The sequence below is a fragment of the Monopterus albus genome, unplaced genomic scaffold (genome assembly GCF_001952655.1).
Source record: "Monopterus albus unplaced genomic scaffold, M_albus_1.0 scaffold19.1, whole genome shotgun sequence".
Lineage (NCBI taxonomy): Eukaryota > Metazoa > Chordata > Actinopteri > Synbranchiformes > Synbranchidae > Monopterus > Monopterus albus.
Genome location: NW_018127899.1, coordinates 2,604,932 through 2,622,898, shown reverse-complemented (window position 1 = coordinate 2,622,898; position 17,967 = coordinate 2,604,932). Strand labels below are relative to the sequence as shown.

The 17,967-nt window shown below is 42.3% G+C and overlaps 1 protein-coding gene across 4 annotated transcripts in view; it reads right to left on the bottom strand.

Annotated features, from left to right (window-relative positions):
* Nucleotides 1-16,963, bottom strand: part of pot1 (protection of telomeres 1 homolog) — a 45,813-nt gene extending 28,850 nt beyond the window's left edge. For 2 of the 4 annotated variants that reach the window (XM_020593488.1, XM_020593491.1), the window contains exons 1-7: nt 16,803-16,873; nt 7,588-7,721; nt 6,929-7,001; nt 4,434-4,534; nt 1,645-1,749; nt 499-573; nt 52-178 (exon numbers count right to left, since the gene is read on the bottom strand). In XM_020593488.1, coding sequence (XP_020449144.1) covers nt 52-178; nt 499-573; nt 1,645-1,749; nt 4,434-4,534; nt 6,929-7,001; nt 7,588-7,721; nt 16,803-16,836 — 649 coding nt within the window. In that variant the 5' untranslated portion in view covers nt 16,837-16,873. Of the gene's footprint in view, nt 1-51; nt 179-498; nt 574-1,644; nt 1,750-4,433; nt 4,535-6,928; nt 7,002-7,587; nt 7,722-16,802 lie in introns of all 4 variants that reach the window. The other 2 variants (XM_020593490.1, XM_020593489.1) reach the window with 2 other exon arrangements.
* Between the last annotated feature and the right edge of the window lie 1,004 nt (nt 16,964-17,967).

The window sequence follows — 17,967 nt, the reverse complement described above, 5'->3', positions numbered from 1 at the left end:
GACACCGTGTTGCATTTTCTGTCCATCATTTGGTCTGGGGTTCAGGCTGACCTGTTCCTCGGCTCCTGAACGGCTGCTTGAAGAAGACCACCACTCCGTACACGTTGACTACAGACCTAGCCTTCAGGTTGCCCAGTTGCACATATGTATATTTCGGAGTCTTGGGCCTCCTAAAAACCTGAGGAGAAACAAGCACAAAGCACCAGCACCTAGCTTAGGATGCTGTATGCCCCCTGCTGCAGCTGCAGTTTTTCTGCACCTGTGGTCGATATTTATAAAACAATAAGAACTAGCGGTTTTTAAAAGCTGTGACTTCAAAAGTTTAAAGACAATCATATTAAACACTGGCACTCTTCTGGCAAACATCATCATCATCACAGACAAACAGATAGATGACTCTGGGACAGCTGGCCACTGACATGAAGCATCCTGACCGATACAAGAGCACCACAACACACTCCAGCTGCCTGCTCTGCTAAGCAGGCCTCTGACCCCAACCTCAGTGGAGAGCGTGGTGCTCCTCTTGGTGGCCAACAGGGATTTGGGATCCGGAGGCAGCGGCAGGCGGAACACCTGAAAGACAAAGAAAATGATAGGATGATGAATGAATAGCATCAACTGTCTCCAATAAAACTAGCAAAGCTGAGTGAACTATCAGAGTACAGTACAACTCAATTAACCGGTTGGGTCAAATTTTATTTAATATAAACCAAACTCACAAATTTGCCTAAAAAGCTTCACATACAGTCAGTCTATAAAACAAAGCACACCGAGTCTGACCCTTAATTTAGATAAGAAAATACCCTATTCAGGTTCAGCTGTTCATCATTAGCATACCAAATGTTCAGCCCGCATGTCACATGACCAATGCCATTTGGCATCATTTTCAGATGCAAACTGAGCTCACAGAGTAACCTGAATAGTGTCTGAATCAACTTTTCTATATTAATTTGTAAACTCTAAAAATATACAGTTCAAATGTTTGTCACAACAGATTTATTTTATCCACCACATAACAGTAATAGCAATAAATAACTAGCAGTCATGCAACAGATGGTCTGTCCCCCACAGACACCTCCTGCTAGGAGTCAACCAGTCACTGCATCATTTGATTAGAGCTCCGGCTGACATGGACGACATGGACATTGCCAGCTGACTCACTGCACTGTCATTGTAAGGCAGGCTGTAAACTTTACAAACCGACTAAACCAAAATGACCAACTCACAAAACAAACTATGATGAAAGCGATACTCCGGTGACAACAACATACACAATGAGCGTTGATGAACACTGCAACCTGCAGCCTCACCACTAGAAGTCACTAAATCTCACACTTCTAATGTACAGTACTTTGGTTATGATGGTGAAGTCAACTACCCTTGGTTACCCCCTGAAATTATTGCTGGCTAAGGCAGTTTGGAAGCAGAACGAGACCCTCCTTTTTAAGCAGCCTTGGTCTGGCTGTTTCATTTGACTGACTGTTTTCACACATGTTCAAAGAAACCACACTTTGGCAGAGTTATTTTAACTGAAGCAAATATGTTCAGCATAGGAACAGTGCAAAATGAACAGTGAGAAAGAACCTATTTATTTTTGCATACATACATACAGAACATATTATACAAGTTTATGAAAGTCCTTACATAAACACAGGCGTCTTCTGACAGCTGCAGGTTACAGGGGTGCAGCTTGTCCTTATTAAACGTGGGAGATTTGCCCACAGTGAAGCCTGAGGCCACCACCACATCCTGCACAAAAATACAAGATAAACAACAACAAGCAGAGAAATCGGGGATTAAAACTGAGAGCAGAGAGAAATATACATCATTCTTCCCAGAGGGACGACAGATTGAAGCAGCAGATGTTTCATCTGGGGAGACTTGAAGGAAGATGTCACAGCAAGCTGCTGATGATAAGCTGGTGTGAAAAGTGGAGATTGTTTTTGTTTGGTGTGTCAGCTGCCCCCCAAGAGGGCTTTAAAGCCTCCGGTCAGGGCTGACAAAGGGGCAGCAGATAGTCTGAATAATCATATTACAGAGACACAGGCCCAACAAGCCCTCTGTGATCTACAGCTGAGCACAGCAGCTCAGGCTGCGATGACTTCCTGTCTTCACAGAGCTTTACACGGCTTTGAGTTCCATCAAGACGTCGCTGTAAGAAAACCAAAAACACAGTGAGCTGCTGCTGACAGAGGGATTATCCCTGATACGCTCACTGTCCCCAATCAGGTCCCTGACACATCCACTGATTTGTAAACATCATCATCAGTGCTGCTGTGTACAGATGCTGCAGTATCACAGTGGACTGAGAAGACCCAAACTGTCGCAGCAAGCTGGAGCAACAGCGATTCAGTGTTCCTTTGTGAGGAGCTGCAGGACTGTCACAGAACCCTTATACGTGAGAGGCCAAGGTAACAGATCTTAGGATAATCTATTCTTTAACACCACAGTAGCTGTTTTTTGGTAACCTGGGGGCAGCAGTAACACATTGTGAACACTACACTGGTGTATCATCATCTACAAAGTTGATACAGTTGCTTATTTACACCTCAGACAGCTACAGAGAAACAAGATTATTCCTGTGTGGTGCTGGTGTTTAGCCCACCGTATGAATGTAAGTCCAGTACTCACTCTCTTCCAGCTCTGCTTTTGTCTCCACCCCCCCCTGAGGAAAGGTGTGTTAGATATTAATATTTGATAAACAGTTTATTCGACTGGTTTGGTTTGGAGACCGGTTATGATACTATATGTGAATATATGTATAATATAAAACATGAAGAAAGTTATAAGGAGACCATTCATCTGGGGTAATAATGGGCTGAGGAACTGCACTTCTGGGCCTAGTAGCCCTTTTTCCTGGTTAGTTAGCATATTTATGTACTATGAGCTGTTTTTTCAGGACTTAGTCAATAGTTCTAAAGTATGTTGTCGTCAAATGAACGTCACTCAGGCATCAATTTTGGCGAGGGTTCTCGCTGCAGTTAAATTTCAGCTCTATTTCTGCAAAACTGAAGAAACCAACTCCCCATATTCCTCATTTAGTCTTTTGCTCCTCCCTTGTGACCTAGGGAGTGAACAGATAACAGTGATATGGACAAAATAAAATTACAAACACTGACACCAGATTACATGCACGGTTTCCTGTGAGAAATGGCGCTCTGTGCCTCTCCCTGCTGGCAAATAAAGTGGTTTAGATAGTCTACATGCACTTGGCACAGACTCATCCCTTTTTCAGATTTTCTCCAGAGTACAGGATATTCAATTTCTTCAACCCATCAGAGGCATAACACAGCTCAGTACACATTTCTTCAAACACACCATATGTACATTTATTTATCCAATCCTACAGAAGAATTTCATAGCACTCAACAAACTCATTACTTTATTCAAATCTCAGTTTTTATGGTATAGAAATATACGATCTCCACTGACACCCCTTCCAAATAACCCTGACTTGTTTTTAATAAAAATAACATAATGCAATCAGCATCACATGAATATTCATTATAAACCTGTTCTTCATTCAAACCTCTCAGGCTCAATACACACAGCTTCAAAACTCCTCTGTTTGACAAGGAGACTCCCTATTCACATTTATGATCTAATCAAAATATAATAAAATGCTATTCCATGCAGAGACGAGGAACAGCAAAGCCAGCAACAGGGACAAGCTAAACAGTAAGAATAAAAAGGCAGGTTTTTAAACAAAACACAAATTCTCAGTCAAGGCGAAAAGTCTCTAAAGGACACCACTTAATGAGTCAAATTAGAGGAAAACAACTCAATTCAGTTTTATTTGTATCATGCCAGTTCACAACATCATCATCTCAGGGCACTTTACATAAGGTCTAGACCTTACAGCATCACAGGGGAAACCCAACAAATCCCCCTTGAGCAAGCACTTGGCAACAAAAACTACTCAGAAAACAAGGAACTCTAGCCTTTCTGCAAAGCATCATGGGACATCCAAATAAAGTCTGGCATTGTCTGGGAAAGTGACGATTGTGTGAACTTTACCTGGGAACAAACGCACCACCAGGTTGTGTTATCACACAGAGCAGAGACAAGGAAACAGAACTTAAACTGTAAATTAGATTCGGCAGCCAGACGACACAAACATCTCCACTTACATGTTATCACAACAGTATCTGTGCATCCACACTAAATACATATTCACATGACTGATACATCAAGTCTGAGTGTTCACAAAGAGTCAATATCTCCAACAGTTTCTCCAGGACAGTAAAGAAACCCTGAGGATTTCTCAGCAGCGTTTATAAAGACATGGATATTTATATTATGAAATTGCTCCTGTCACTTCTATCTGATGTAAACAACATTTGCCATACCATCATAGACTGTTTGTGTTGTTCTAAAGTCTAAAATTTAGCCTGACAGTTCATATTTTATCTTTAATGATCAAGCAAACTTACCCCTTGATTGACGGCTTGACTGAAGTCCTTGGCCAGTGCTCCCAACAGGACAATGTTGATGGACAGTGTGTGAGACGAGGCGTTCGCTGGAGAATCGTCTTCTGGAAAACAAAAGGTACTTTTAAACTTCTTGAGAACAACTGCTAGACAAAACAAGCTACTTGAAGCCATCCCCCCTGATTCGGCAAAACGTGAGGGTTTTTTGGGTTGCTATTTTATTGCCCCATAGATCAGTTAATCAAAAAACAATAAGCAGATTATGTGATAAAGAAAATAAAGTGTCATCAGTCCTACATGCAGTGAAACACAGAATCCAGTAAAACCAGCTTCGTCTTCTTTAATGTGCACTTAACCCCAGTATAAACCCTTCAGCTCTACAAATTATGAATCAAAAGATAACGGCAGCCTGTTGCAGGTATGAAGGCCTGTGGACTGTTGCAGCCCTTTTTATTATGTCAAACAATAGACAAGTGCATGGCGGAGACTGGAAGCACAGATGGAATTGTATAACACAGAGTATCATTTCCTTTAGAAAATAAATAAGTAAATAAACCTGATGTACTACCCGGCTCAGGACAGATTAGGCACTTGTGATGACCATATACTGTAGAAGAGGAAACTAGACTCAGGTTTCACACACAGTCCTAAAGGGGCCCCAGGCCTGTCTCCAGGAACCATTTCATATCACTGTACTGTGAAAAACATGATGTGTCGAGTCTGTCAAGACTTGATATCCTTGGACAACTATTATTCAATATTTATATGCTTCCATTAGAACAAACTGTATAAAACAATAAAATCACTGTCAGAAGTGAAAACCTGTATTTTTAGGTGGATATCTGACTATTTTCACATTTCTATTACTGAATTTCATGAACTCTTTCTGCACTTTCTGGGATGTAGTGGTGGAAAATCAAAGTGTTTTTGGACAATATAATGGACAAGACAAGAGCTGTCACTTAAAAAAAAAAAAAAAATCAAAGTTGCAATGAACACAGAATGTGTTTGGTTCTGCTAATGATGGAGAAATGTCTGCTGTGTTCTGACCCGAGACAAATCACCGTGCTCTAGGTCTTCTCAACAAACTGGACCAGAGTAGGAAACACACCAGCGCTAATCAGGTTAATGTGAACACAGCCTGAATCAACCTACACAGAACCTTTGAAAACTGCAACAAAAGAAAGAGAAAAGGGAGAAACATCAGCGAACGAGTCACAAACCAAACACAACATGCACCAGCAGATCAAACGCTGCCAAAAGTGACAGTGTATAACCCAACAATACAGGAGAGGAGCACCTGTTCATTCTGCAGCTGGGGACACAGGCGGTGTCAGTGTTTTAAACGAATAAAAGGAAGGATGTCACCGCCACAATAAGAGCACAGGCTCACTGTGGCTCTTTAATCAGGCTGCTCCGAGATAAGCAGACAAGACAACAATGAGACACTCTGGCCTTCTTCTACAGACCAGCTTACACACACACACACACACACACACACACACACACGGTCCTGACAGGTCTGCACACAGGCAGACACCCCACACTAGCAAGTCTGCAGTGCTATGCAGCTTTTTAGCCTCTTTAGGCTGCTAGTTTTGGTTTTACATCACTGGTTTGGTCTCTGTTTCCAGCAGCAGCACAGAGCTTTTTTCAGAAGGCAAAATATGTGCAAACAATCCTCACTGCTGACCAACAACAAAACATCTTCACAGTGCGGACCGGTAAGAAAACAAGGAGCCAGAGAATTGTAAACAGTTGAGGTTATCAGAAATCTCTACAACCTCTCTGCAGTATAAACGCAGGTTGTGAGACAGGAGTTTATGGCAGCCTTTAAAGAACTCTGACGGTGAAAAGAATTCTCTGGCCTGAGGAGACAAAGTGTGAGAGAGGACTCCAGCACTATGTCTGGGGAACTCCAGGCACAGGTGAAGGCAGCATTATGCTGGGGGGGACTTTTCAGCAGTAGGGACTGGGGGACTGATCGGAACCGAGGGAAGGAGGAATGCAGGGACTTACAAAGTAACACTAACATTTTACAGGCTCACAAAAAAAAAAAAAGCTGTTTCAGTCCCAATTGCAGTAAAAAAGCTTTGCCCTGACTTTAAAATAAACAAGAACAAATTATGCTGAACTTCAAATATGTGGTGAGGGTCAATGCCTGAATTTGTTTTGAGTCAACTTAATTTTTTACAGTTTTGTTTGTTGATGATTTATGTGCAGAGTACCAGACAGTGTACAGAACAAAATCTTCACCAACAGCTCCAATTACTCTAATAATTTAATGATAAAATGTGGTTAATGTCTTAACAGCCACTGTTCATTAAAACTAAACAGTTTTATTCCTTCCTAAAAATACAGAGGTAAAGTCAGAGTACATGCAATAACGCTGCCCATTAAGTACAACAGCACCCACTTTCCCATCCGCACTGGTCTGAAGACTAACTGGACCAGATTCGGGTCCAGACACACAGCTGATACACACGTCTGACAGTTACCTTGGATGACAGCCTTCAGGATGAAGTTGCCAGCTGGTAAAAACACCAGAGGCCCTTTGCGAACCACCTTCCCCTGGAACAACAGAAGCCCATCAATTACGTCAATATGCGCAAAGCAAAGTATTAATAATATTCACCAGCAATCACTACGGTGCAATCAGACGTTTTAATCACCTGATGAAGACGTAATGTTGTGATTATATTTAATGAACCATCCCCTTGGGAACACTGATTCAGTGTGGGTACTTTTTCACTTTAAGTGACTGCAGACTTCTTCTAATTAACTCCTGCACAAACATCCATAAGAGCAAAAGTGTCTCTAATCTTTGTGGTAATGTGGCTCTCATTTTGGTATTTTCCCTGAACTGCTCGTCGGTGTTGTATGTTGGTGGCCACATGGTGTACAGTGGGAGGAAAGGGCAAGCAGGTGGAAGGTTCATTTAACTGAAGCACAGCAAAATGAGCCGCTGGTATTTTAGTGAAAAATTGGTCTTGCACTGAGTCAATCTGCTCACAAGTTGTTTTTTGTGTGCGTGTGTGTCCAAAAGGGTAAACTAAATACTTTGAGCGCTGGCTCATCAATAATGGAAAATGCTTTTGCTTTCTGCAGTCACTTAAGAGCCTGAGCAGATTTAATTATAGGCCTGCAGTAAACACACCTCGACTGTTTTGTTGGAGTATTTGGTGTTGATGCTGATGGCTGAGATGGGAACCCTGGTTAGGTGTGCTGGTACCTGAGCACCTGGCCTCGCTCCGTCCGACAGCACACGGACAGGCATGGCGACTTGGTAACCTGAGAGACATGAATTAAAACATAGCACTCATTTCAGTACAGACAAATAGTCTCGTTTAAAATTCAATCTGGGTTTAATGGGACTGATTTTAACAGCATCAGCACTAAAACATCTGACAATGTTCAGTTCATGTTAATCTGGTTTGGACATATGGGAATGTCAGCGGTTTCTGTCATAAAACACAGGATGCACCGCTGATAGATACTGATCCAACCTGTGAGCTCTGGTTTAAAGTCCAGTCTAACTTTCCTCCACCACAAACATCTTATTACCAGGATAAAATCTCTCCAAGGAAAAACCAGATTCACGCCGACAGCGCTGCAGGACGGTTAAAGCCTTTGAGACGTTTCAAAGAGAAGTCAGGACAGCGTTGGGCATGTTCCCAGCAGGTAGCACGTTGCTTCCTGTCAGAGCTCATTAGTTTGATTTCAGGTAGATTTGACTGGCGAGTCCCTCCGTGGTACCTTGCTGACCGATGACGGCGGAGCGGGAACAGCCTGCAAGGCAAAGGGGCTGCTCACTCGACCATACAGTCAGCCACTCAGCCAGGAAGAAATAAAATGAAACAAACCTCTCCGATTTGGACCAAAGAGGAGCAGCCAGAGGCCTGAATCAGAGTAGGATGAGCGTTTCATTCATTACTTCAGGGTAACTGTGTGTAACATAGGAACTAGTGTTGCCACAATACTGGAATTTCTAACAATACAATACCTTAAAAAATATATTTGAATACCATTTTCAATACTGTGGAGAAAAACTGACACTCGACTGAATGCATAATATTTTGTATATTTGTCATGACCAGAAAATAGATGTTCTCCACCCAAAAGTGTTTAACTGAATCCAAAGGTACTGATTGTTTACTGAGCTCCTCCTGCTTCGTGTTGGTTCGCGTCAACCAGCAGCAGCGAACTTATCAGCTGGGCGTGGGATCACGACTGCATGTGCCAAAGTCTGGCCAACCTGCAGCTGCTTGTGGTATGTAGGCCTACAGCTGCTCATTCACAGGTAAAACAGTGTTTACATTGCAGCATCACTTACTGTATGTTAGATGCAACATCTGGCATATTGTAACAAAAATGTTCAGTATAGTTAAATCCTCCTGGTTTGCAGCACTAGAAACCTTGAGGTCATCATTCATTCAATCTTTCAAATGCTGATTTAAAGTGAGCTAAAGCACCTGTGGAAGCAGCAGCTTCTCTGACTTTGCATCTCTACTGACAGCTGCCTGGCAGCGGTGCATCCTCTTGGGACCTTACAAAAACACCTGTGTGATAAAATCTTGACACCTGGACCTGCAGAACCTCATCTATGCATGCAGTGAGCTGACCTGTCGCATCCCATAGCTGGTTTGTTTGTTAGCCTCAGTAAATAAATGGTGCAGTCTAAGCTGAAAGTCAGAGCAGAGCAGCATATCAGGGACCACCAGTCAGCTGTAAGCAGTCGGCTGATCCCTGCAGTGGGGCAGCGGCTGATCCCTACCAAATGTCAGTGGGCCACCCTGAACAGATGTTGACCTTCTCGTTCTTCTGGGTTTCACTGAAACCCACCACTCAGCTGCTTGGGGATGCGCATTTACTCAAGTTCATCCCAACACCATCGTTCACAAGGAACACAGAGGCCGAGAGGAGCAGAGGACAGATCCAAACAGCAGCACAGTACAGCAGTTAGGAGTGCAGACCAGACATGACTGCTGGGGTGGGAGGACACTCGGTGGCTGCACACACTGAAGTACTACTGACCTGCTCCCGTCACTGTGGCCTGCCGCAGTATCACTGAGCCAAACACAACCCCCCTACAGCTCAGTAAGGGCGAGTCCCATTTTAAAATTGCCAAGTACAGATTATAATCTAAATGATAATTAAATGAGTCCCGTTCTCCCCAGTCCACATATCGAAGTGCCCTTGGGTGAGACACTGAACCCCAAGTTGCTCCAGCCAGAGCAGCGCTGTCATTGGGGTGTGTGAGCCAGCGTCACAGATGGCTGCCTCGGATTTGTTCTGGAGAGAAATACCTTGTGTGTGTGTGTGTGTGTGTGTGTAACATACTTGGCCAATAAAAGTGATTATCATCATTATCATTAGTGGCAGCCTGACATGTCGGGACTGCACAACATGCTACACTTCCTGCTTTCTCATTGTTTTCTTTAAAAATGTTCTGGCTTGATTGTCAGTGTATTACTAGCAAAGTTTCCATCCAAAAGAAGCACAAGCTTTAACAACAAAAAAAGCAAAGTAATATGAATTCCCATGTATTACTGTTATACAAACAGGATCAAATGAAGATGAGCATCTAATCAGGGGCAGAGGGCAACGAGACGACATCATTAGAGACCACACCACCAGTAAAACAACAAACCGTGGACCACCGTGTGAGAAACATGATGAAACATGGCAATTAGGTTGGTCTCACATGTTAAACAGATGCGTGTTTTTACAATAACACGGTTAAGGTACAGACCGTGATAAGTACACCACAGTTCACTGTAGATGACTCCCTCACACCATCCACTAAGAGACAATCTAAACTCCAAACTTACATGTTTAATTGCCATATTACTCCAATTTTCCAAAGTACACTCATTAATTATCCACAGAGGTGAACGCTTAGCTCAGTGCTGGCTGCAACCTGAAGGTTCATTTCCTACAACATAAACCTGCAGCTGCCACAGGCGTACGCTCCAATAGCTTCACCTAAACTCACAATTCATCAGGTGACTTCAGGGGTGTTTTATCAGGTCAGGAGCAGCTTGCGAGTGCCGAGTGGAGAAAGTGTGTCGAGGGAGGGCAGCTCTGCAGCACTCAAAGCAGCCCATTTATTACAAACCATTTAAAAGCACAGTTCAGCAAGTGAGTCACCGGCTCTCTCTGGACAAAAGCAGAAAGACCAGACAGACTGAAGAGAGACAGACAGGAGCTGGGCGCAGACCCTCAGGCTGAAATTGTCTCACAACTTACAGCCACACTCCCTGTAGGAAAAAATAACTAAATGAAAGGCTCCTTAAAAAAAAAAAAAAAAAGACTACTTCATTGCCGCTTTAACCTGCAGCTCCTCACACTACACAGCTGTCAGATCAAATCAAATGTCACCAACCCTGCAGCCATTTAACCTCTTCTGCTCCTAGTTCTTGTTTTAAGGCACATTTACGGTGTGGATGAGGGTCAGCATTTCTAAGCAGCAGCAGGCAGCTGGGAGAAGGCCTGCCAGACAGACAGACAGACAGACAGAGACTAGCTGATGGAGAGGGTGGTGCATCTAGCAGCTCTAGAGTCAGATATTGCTCTTAGGAGTGGCTGGAGAACAAATTGCAGCTTAAGGAAGAGAGAATCTTGGACTTGAGCAGCTCTGAGAGGATGAAAATGTTGTTCTGTGTCTGTTAGATGTCGAAGCAGGCAGCCACTTGTAACAGGCTAACAGTGTTTCATATCTGAAAGTTTACATTGCAAAGTTTAAATTTGACCAGAGGATCTGAACTGTGTTTGTTATTGTGTTGACTGTCTTAAAAATCACAAATCAGATATTGGTTTACTGCAGATAAACTGAAAGGGCAGATACACTCACCAAGTCTAATGCAACACTCCTGCAAAACAATCCTCCTTAATGAAGATGATAAGGTTCAGTTTGTGTTCAAACTGTTTGAGTTTTGAGTTTACAGGGAGCTTTTTCTGTCATTCATTATGGCCTCACAAATATAAATTGGGTGGACTAAATAACAGAAACACCTGTCAGGGTAGAACAGTTCAACAGCTACATCCTCCAAAATGATCACACAACTGAAACAACACTGAATGAAACTGAACATTATCACCTTTACTTATTGCAGGACTGGTGGGTTAGACTGACTTAGTTATAGTTGAGTGTACCTAATAATCTGACTGCTGAGTGCATATTGGTTGATCAGTAACAGGGAACTGAACCTCTAACCCTGACAGTGTCAGTGTCTTGTTGAAGCTGTGCTGAACACAGACCAGAATGAACCGTTTACCCGATTTTACATTTTCATGCTGTTTTATCTGATTCATTATCAAAGGAGGCTTAAAATATTCAGCCAAAATGGGACAGGTACAGTGGATCACAGGGCCTGTGAAGTGGAGATAGGTTTTTTTTAATTGACGCATCCTCACAAATCATGTCTTATCTCGTGACCCCCAGGTTCAAAACGCAGATGCAAAAGGTTTATTTCTAAGCAGACAGAGATGTTTCCTCTGCAGAGGGGATCAGACAAATGCTCCCAGAGGGCAGAGCGAGATGAGCTGTCTTTCACCACCAGCAGCTGATAAGAAAAGGCTGACACTGGTTCAGTAACACAAACATCACGAGGGTACACAGAGAAGCCGGACCACGGTCAACTTTTCATCATGCTTAGAGTACAAACAACAGGACCCTACACCACTAGGCTGAGAAGATGTCTACAATGGCAGCAGGGAAGGAGAAGGAGCATAAACACATTAAGGAAGCACTTAAAACCTGTGGGTCACTGTCAAACAAACCACCAGAAGATCCAGTAAGAGCCTCTCTAATAGAGACAGAGGAGAAAAGAACAGTCGGCACAAATTCTGGCCACCCCCTGGCTCCATCCATGGATGTTAGGGGTGTCACCTTGTATTTTATATTCAAAACATTTGATTGGATTTGGGAAAATGAAAAACCATTCAAATGTTAGTGCTTCTTCAGTGTTTTGCAGAATCAAGTAGGATGTGTGGTCTGACCTACAGTACTTGCTGTCATCTCTGGCAACATGAGAAAAAAATACAGCGCTATAAATACAGCACTTTGACAGGGCTAACTGACACGTGCTTGTTGTACCTGAGTTGTACCTTTAACCTCAGAAGAATGTTTGGAGAGTTTAAACTAAAACAGTGAGCTAACATGGCAAATCTGATGACATAAAGCTGACTTATGAAACCTCTTCAGCGTGCACAGTTAAAAAAATATTAACTTTATATGCTTGCAGAAGCAGATTCTTTTTTTTTTTGGATGAGCTTCTCAAAACTGAAACACTCCAAAGCCGCTGACTGTAGGCCCCAGTGACTAGCTTTATTGTTTTAATAGAGATGGTTCACAGTTTTAATGAGCTCCTATGGAAGTATCACCTCACTGAAGAAAAAGAAATTCCCCGTTCTGACTGCAAGCCACTCTGGACCAAAGCCATCACATGACAGAATCAGCAGGCCTGTGATTACACCATCAGATGACAGCATGAAAATCATTCAAATAATCAGAGGGTTATGTAGAAAAAAGTACCTTACAGTGATGTACAGGTAGAACTACTAAAAATTGTGTTTTGGTATTAGAGACAGTAAAATGATCATGGTAAAAAAAAGTATACAAAAGGCTGAACAATCAGCAGCTGACCGACACACTGTTCATGGACAACTGCATCGGGCCCACACCTCTACATCTGCAACACAGCCACTTCCTGTTTGGTTCACCTGTCACCTGTCCTGTTACAATACAGGAAAGGCCTGCACATTTTCTACCTTACCAATGTATCTAGTGTTGAATCATCTGAGGATATGTAAAATGTAACAGGAGTTTTTTTTCTTACAAATACTGAGTGTCTTTCTATAAATCTATCTCCTGGTATGAACCATGGTCTGTGGTAGCTTGTACCAAGCATAATTAAACTTATCCTTTTTCTGCATGAATATAATCTGATCAAATAAGGCTCATCAGCTTTCCAGGTTCCCCCCCTACAAGTCTGTCAGGTGAGTTTAATATAGTAAAATCCACCACCTATTACACAGGCAGTATGTTTGACATTTCTCAGCAATATTCAAAAATAATCATAGGGGCGAAATGTGATATTTATCTATTAAACCATGTTTGGCTGAGTATTATTAATTTAGACACCAGAGTACAAAGAGCACAGTAATTAGTTAACAACAACATTTCATAGTGAGCTACAGCTGAGCCAGCCAGTGACTAGGGATGTGCAAAAACTTGGCATGAAGAGTCACAGGCAATGAACTGTTTGTACAACTGCAAAACAAGATAATGCAGCAGTCCTTTAATAATATCACTGTAATCACACTCACAGTGGAACATCAGTGTTTTAGTTCCCCCTAGGCAGGTTTAATTTAGTCTGTTTGGTGACCATGCCAACCGGTGGTCAAGATCAGTGTCACTGGACCTGTTGAAGCGGCACTCTCAGACTCTATTTGAACTTCATAATGGTTACTCCTTCAGCTATCATTTCAGTGTGTGTTAAGCCGGACAGACACTGTGCAAGTTTCACTGGCTGTGAACAACGTGTTAGCTCACAACACTATAACGCTTTAAGGGACATTCCTGCACAGTCTGAACCTGCAACTTCTCTGCTCACACTGTATATGCTGTCGGTCTCGACAACATTCTGAGGACACATGGCACACTGTGCTGTTGCCAGAGCTCCATTAGCCTCATCGAAGTTTCTTCTGTAGCCAAAAGGATCAAAGATTTTTATTGTATGTGCAGGACATAGAGAAAATCTAAATACCATTTCTCTCTCACCTAGTATTGCCATACATTTAAGAAACTAAAAGAGTAAAAATAGAATAAGAAAACAAAAAATGTTTGTTTTAATTTAATGAGTAATTGTGGGAAATCAAAATGTGTACATGCTCACACTACAGAAACAGCCAATCAAATTTTATGACCTGCCAGACATCCATCCGATCATCCGGGAGCCAAGCCATAGGTCATTTGTGTGATTAATCGGACACAGAGCCCCTACTCACCCTGCACATCAAACAACAAGTGATCAGGCTGAAATTCAGCCTGATTCTAACATGAGTTGCGTTGAGTTGGTGGCTGATTTGGGGCTAAAATCGGGCGGAATCTGTAAGCATCTGCCCAGCTTTATGTGCATGTACCACCACAAATCCATCAATATGGAGCCTATTTTATTCAGTCTCTTTGAATGATTTTTGTGCAAAACTGACACTGAGCAGACCGGTGCGGGTCTCACAGCCTCCTGCTGGACAGATGCCTTCTGTTCTTAGCCTCTTCAGCACACAGCTAGTCAGAGGCTGAGGCTGGGCTTTTACTCCAAGAAGCAATTTTTCAAGTGAAAAGAGCAGCAGGTGATCTCTGTAATGCAGCAGCCACTGAGGCAAAGAAGAGAAACACCAGAGTGCCACAGCCAGATGAAAGTCCAGTGTCCTCACTCCCTCATACAGCTGTCCAGCAGGAGGTTGCCGGGGTCACACACTGTGTGATCCACCCCACAGCCAGGGCCTGCCACTTCAAAAGCAGGAGGGAGTGCTCATCTTTCAGCTCTCACAGGCAGGTGGAGACAGGGTGAGTAAGCTGCTCGGGGCTCATAAATATTTATCTGTACCTCCAAACAAAAGAAGCATTGGAGAGGAGCTGAATGATCAGCCGACTAGGACAAAGGTTGATTAGTAACATAAGGTAACTCTTCACACGGTAATTCATCTCACTAGCCTTGGATACAGGGATAAGGAATAGGACAGGTCATCAAAGCTGCTAAAAGGTAGCTGCACTCTTTGTGATGTACTGCAGTGAATGTGGCTTCATATATCTAATGTTATATTTCATAAAGATGTAATCATTTTATCTGGTTTTTCTTCTGGAGGCACTTCTGTCATAAAGCTTCATTTCAGATGTAATATATCCAGCTAAACAAACCTCAGCCCCATGACACCAGATTAATGTGGGAACAATGATATCAGTATACCACTCTCTAGTACTTGTACTATAAAAGTTCTCCAATAAAACGCACCAGTACCGTTTAATGGCAACAATACATTAATCTCATGCTAGTTTAAATCATTTTAGAGGTCTATGGCGCAGACCAATAAGCTAAACCAGCTTCTGGATTCACATGCATTACAGCAAGTACACCAATTCAAATTCTGAAAATAACAAAAACATTATTAAACTTAATTTATTAAAATTAAACAAAAAAAGCTGCATCCTTTCCAGAGGCCCATCATTGCTAAGCCCGCTGCATCTAACAGTAATTGTTCTGTTGGTGCTGCTCAAAGCCCTACATCACAAGCAACCAACAGGAAACAGGTCAAGGCTCAGAGGTCACAGCACTCAGACAAGTACAACAGAGCACTGAATCACTGCATAAAACCCGATGCCAAATACAGTAACCTTTGAGCAACACCTTCACTGAACCACAAAAAAACGACTGTATAACCTGGTGTAACCAGAGTGTTATTACTGGCCACCCAGTACTGTACACTTGGTAAACAGTATCAGCTCTACAGGTCCATCTGTCACCCTTTATACCAAGCAGAATGCGGGGGAGTAATAAACAACACAATTAACAGTGACCACATAATTCCCTAGATATCAGTGTTGTTTTTACGGGTGCCGATACAGTTCGTTTGACCGTCGAACTACTTCAGACATTGGGATTATAGGTTTTGGGTGATGCTTGTTACCTGTTAGCTAACTAGTTAGCCTGCTAGCCAACTTCAGCAAACACTACTGTTATAACTAACCTCCGGTTAACATCAACAAAAGCAGCAGCATTGTATACACCAAACGAAGCTTACGAACTACTGGAGTAAGCCAATGTACAATGAATACTTGGCGTGCGAGATAATACTGTTCTGTCGCTAAGTCAAATTCCACTTTAAAAACCTTCGGTTTACAGTTCTGTTAATTCTCTGCAACCATATACAAAAAATAAAGATAGCACACAAGTTTGTCTAAACGCATTGACTCTCTTGGTAAATTCGGCAAACAATAACAATATAGTGCCGCACGTTATTTTAGTAATATTTCAACTTTCCCGTCGGTGGGTGCGGTTGAAATTTACGTTAGCATGATTTTTGCTAGCGACTGTGTAAGCCCACAAAACGATTATTAACGCTATGGCATTTTTCAGTGAAGAATCCCGTTTTGTTCTGGGTGTAGGCCGAAATTTAGAGTGGATGTTATATCATTTTAAAAAGTCTAAACCCACGCCCTGTGACATGTGCGGTTGTGCCAAGTCGCAATGAAACCTAAAATAATATGATCTTTGGTCACATATTCGCATAAGACAACAAGAACAGCGCCGGTGTCACTAAACAAATTCCACACATCGATAAAAGGACGGTTGTAGTTAAGATGCATACCTTTACCAGTCATTATGTAGAAAAAATACCACATTAGATACAGGAAATAAAAAAAGAAAACTTACGGCTGCAGGAGTTTGTTTTCCCTCTCTTGGTTTCGAATTGACGTGTGCTGTAATGCGCATGCGGGAGTCAGGTGCTATAGCCTGTCTAATAATGGGAACAGATAAAATACTACAAAAAATAAGTAGAATAAAAAAAATACAAGCTTCAAATTTTTACATTACTAGTAAATGACAATAAAACCCCAAATGATATTAAAAACATGACATGTTTTTGGTCTCAGGTCTCATATTTATACACGTACAATAGGTCATATAAAGACATTTAACAAGCTGCAGATGCAGCACTTTAAAAGATTAGAACTGGTCAAATGTTTCAACTGCAAAATTTCAGCAGCGAAAGCACCATTTCTTTCTTTTCTAGAAAGCTTGTAGAACCACACACATGCTGTAGATACTTTGAGGTATCTGTCGTAATTGAATATTTTTACACCACTCCACTGAAGGCAGCCTCTCCACAGGTCCAATCTGTTCTGTGCTGTGGCTGTGTGATACTGTAGGAGCTGGAGTCTGTTGCAGAGAGGTGTGATACTGACATCAGGCTGGTTGACCTGCCAACCTCCAGACTCTGACTGCAACCACTGGAAGTGGCAGCAGACGACTGAGGGCTTCACACTCTGCGACTCTGTCCCCCTACACTTGATGTATTTGGGAGTCATTCCTTCCAAAGTCAAAATCATCTTGCCTGTTCAAGTGCAGACAGCTCTGGCATCAGAAAACATTGTGATTCTTCAGAGGAAACAACATCTGGAGTTTTGCTGAAAATAAAACTGTAGCAACAAATTTGATGATGCTAGTGCTTGATGGTCAATGCAGATTACTGGTTTGCTGTGTAGAGTAACAGGTCTAAAGCAGATAAAGAAAATTTAAATCATTAATGCAATTAAAGCTGCTGTGCCACATGCATAAATTGTGCACAGCCCCTCTCTCATTTGGAGACGTATGTATCGATCCTGGTGCTAATGAGGGCCACAGCAATTTAATAAAGTCTAAATAAAGGAGTGACATCACATTTGTTTGGTCAGCGTGAGACAGTGAAAGCTGTGATGTTCAAGACTAAAGTGTGAGGGTTGCCAAAGCTGTGAAACTTAACAAAAAACAAC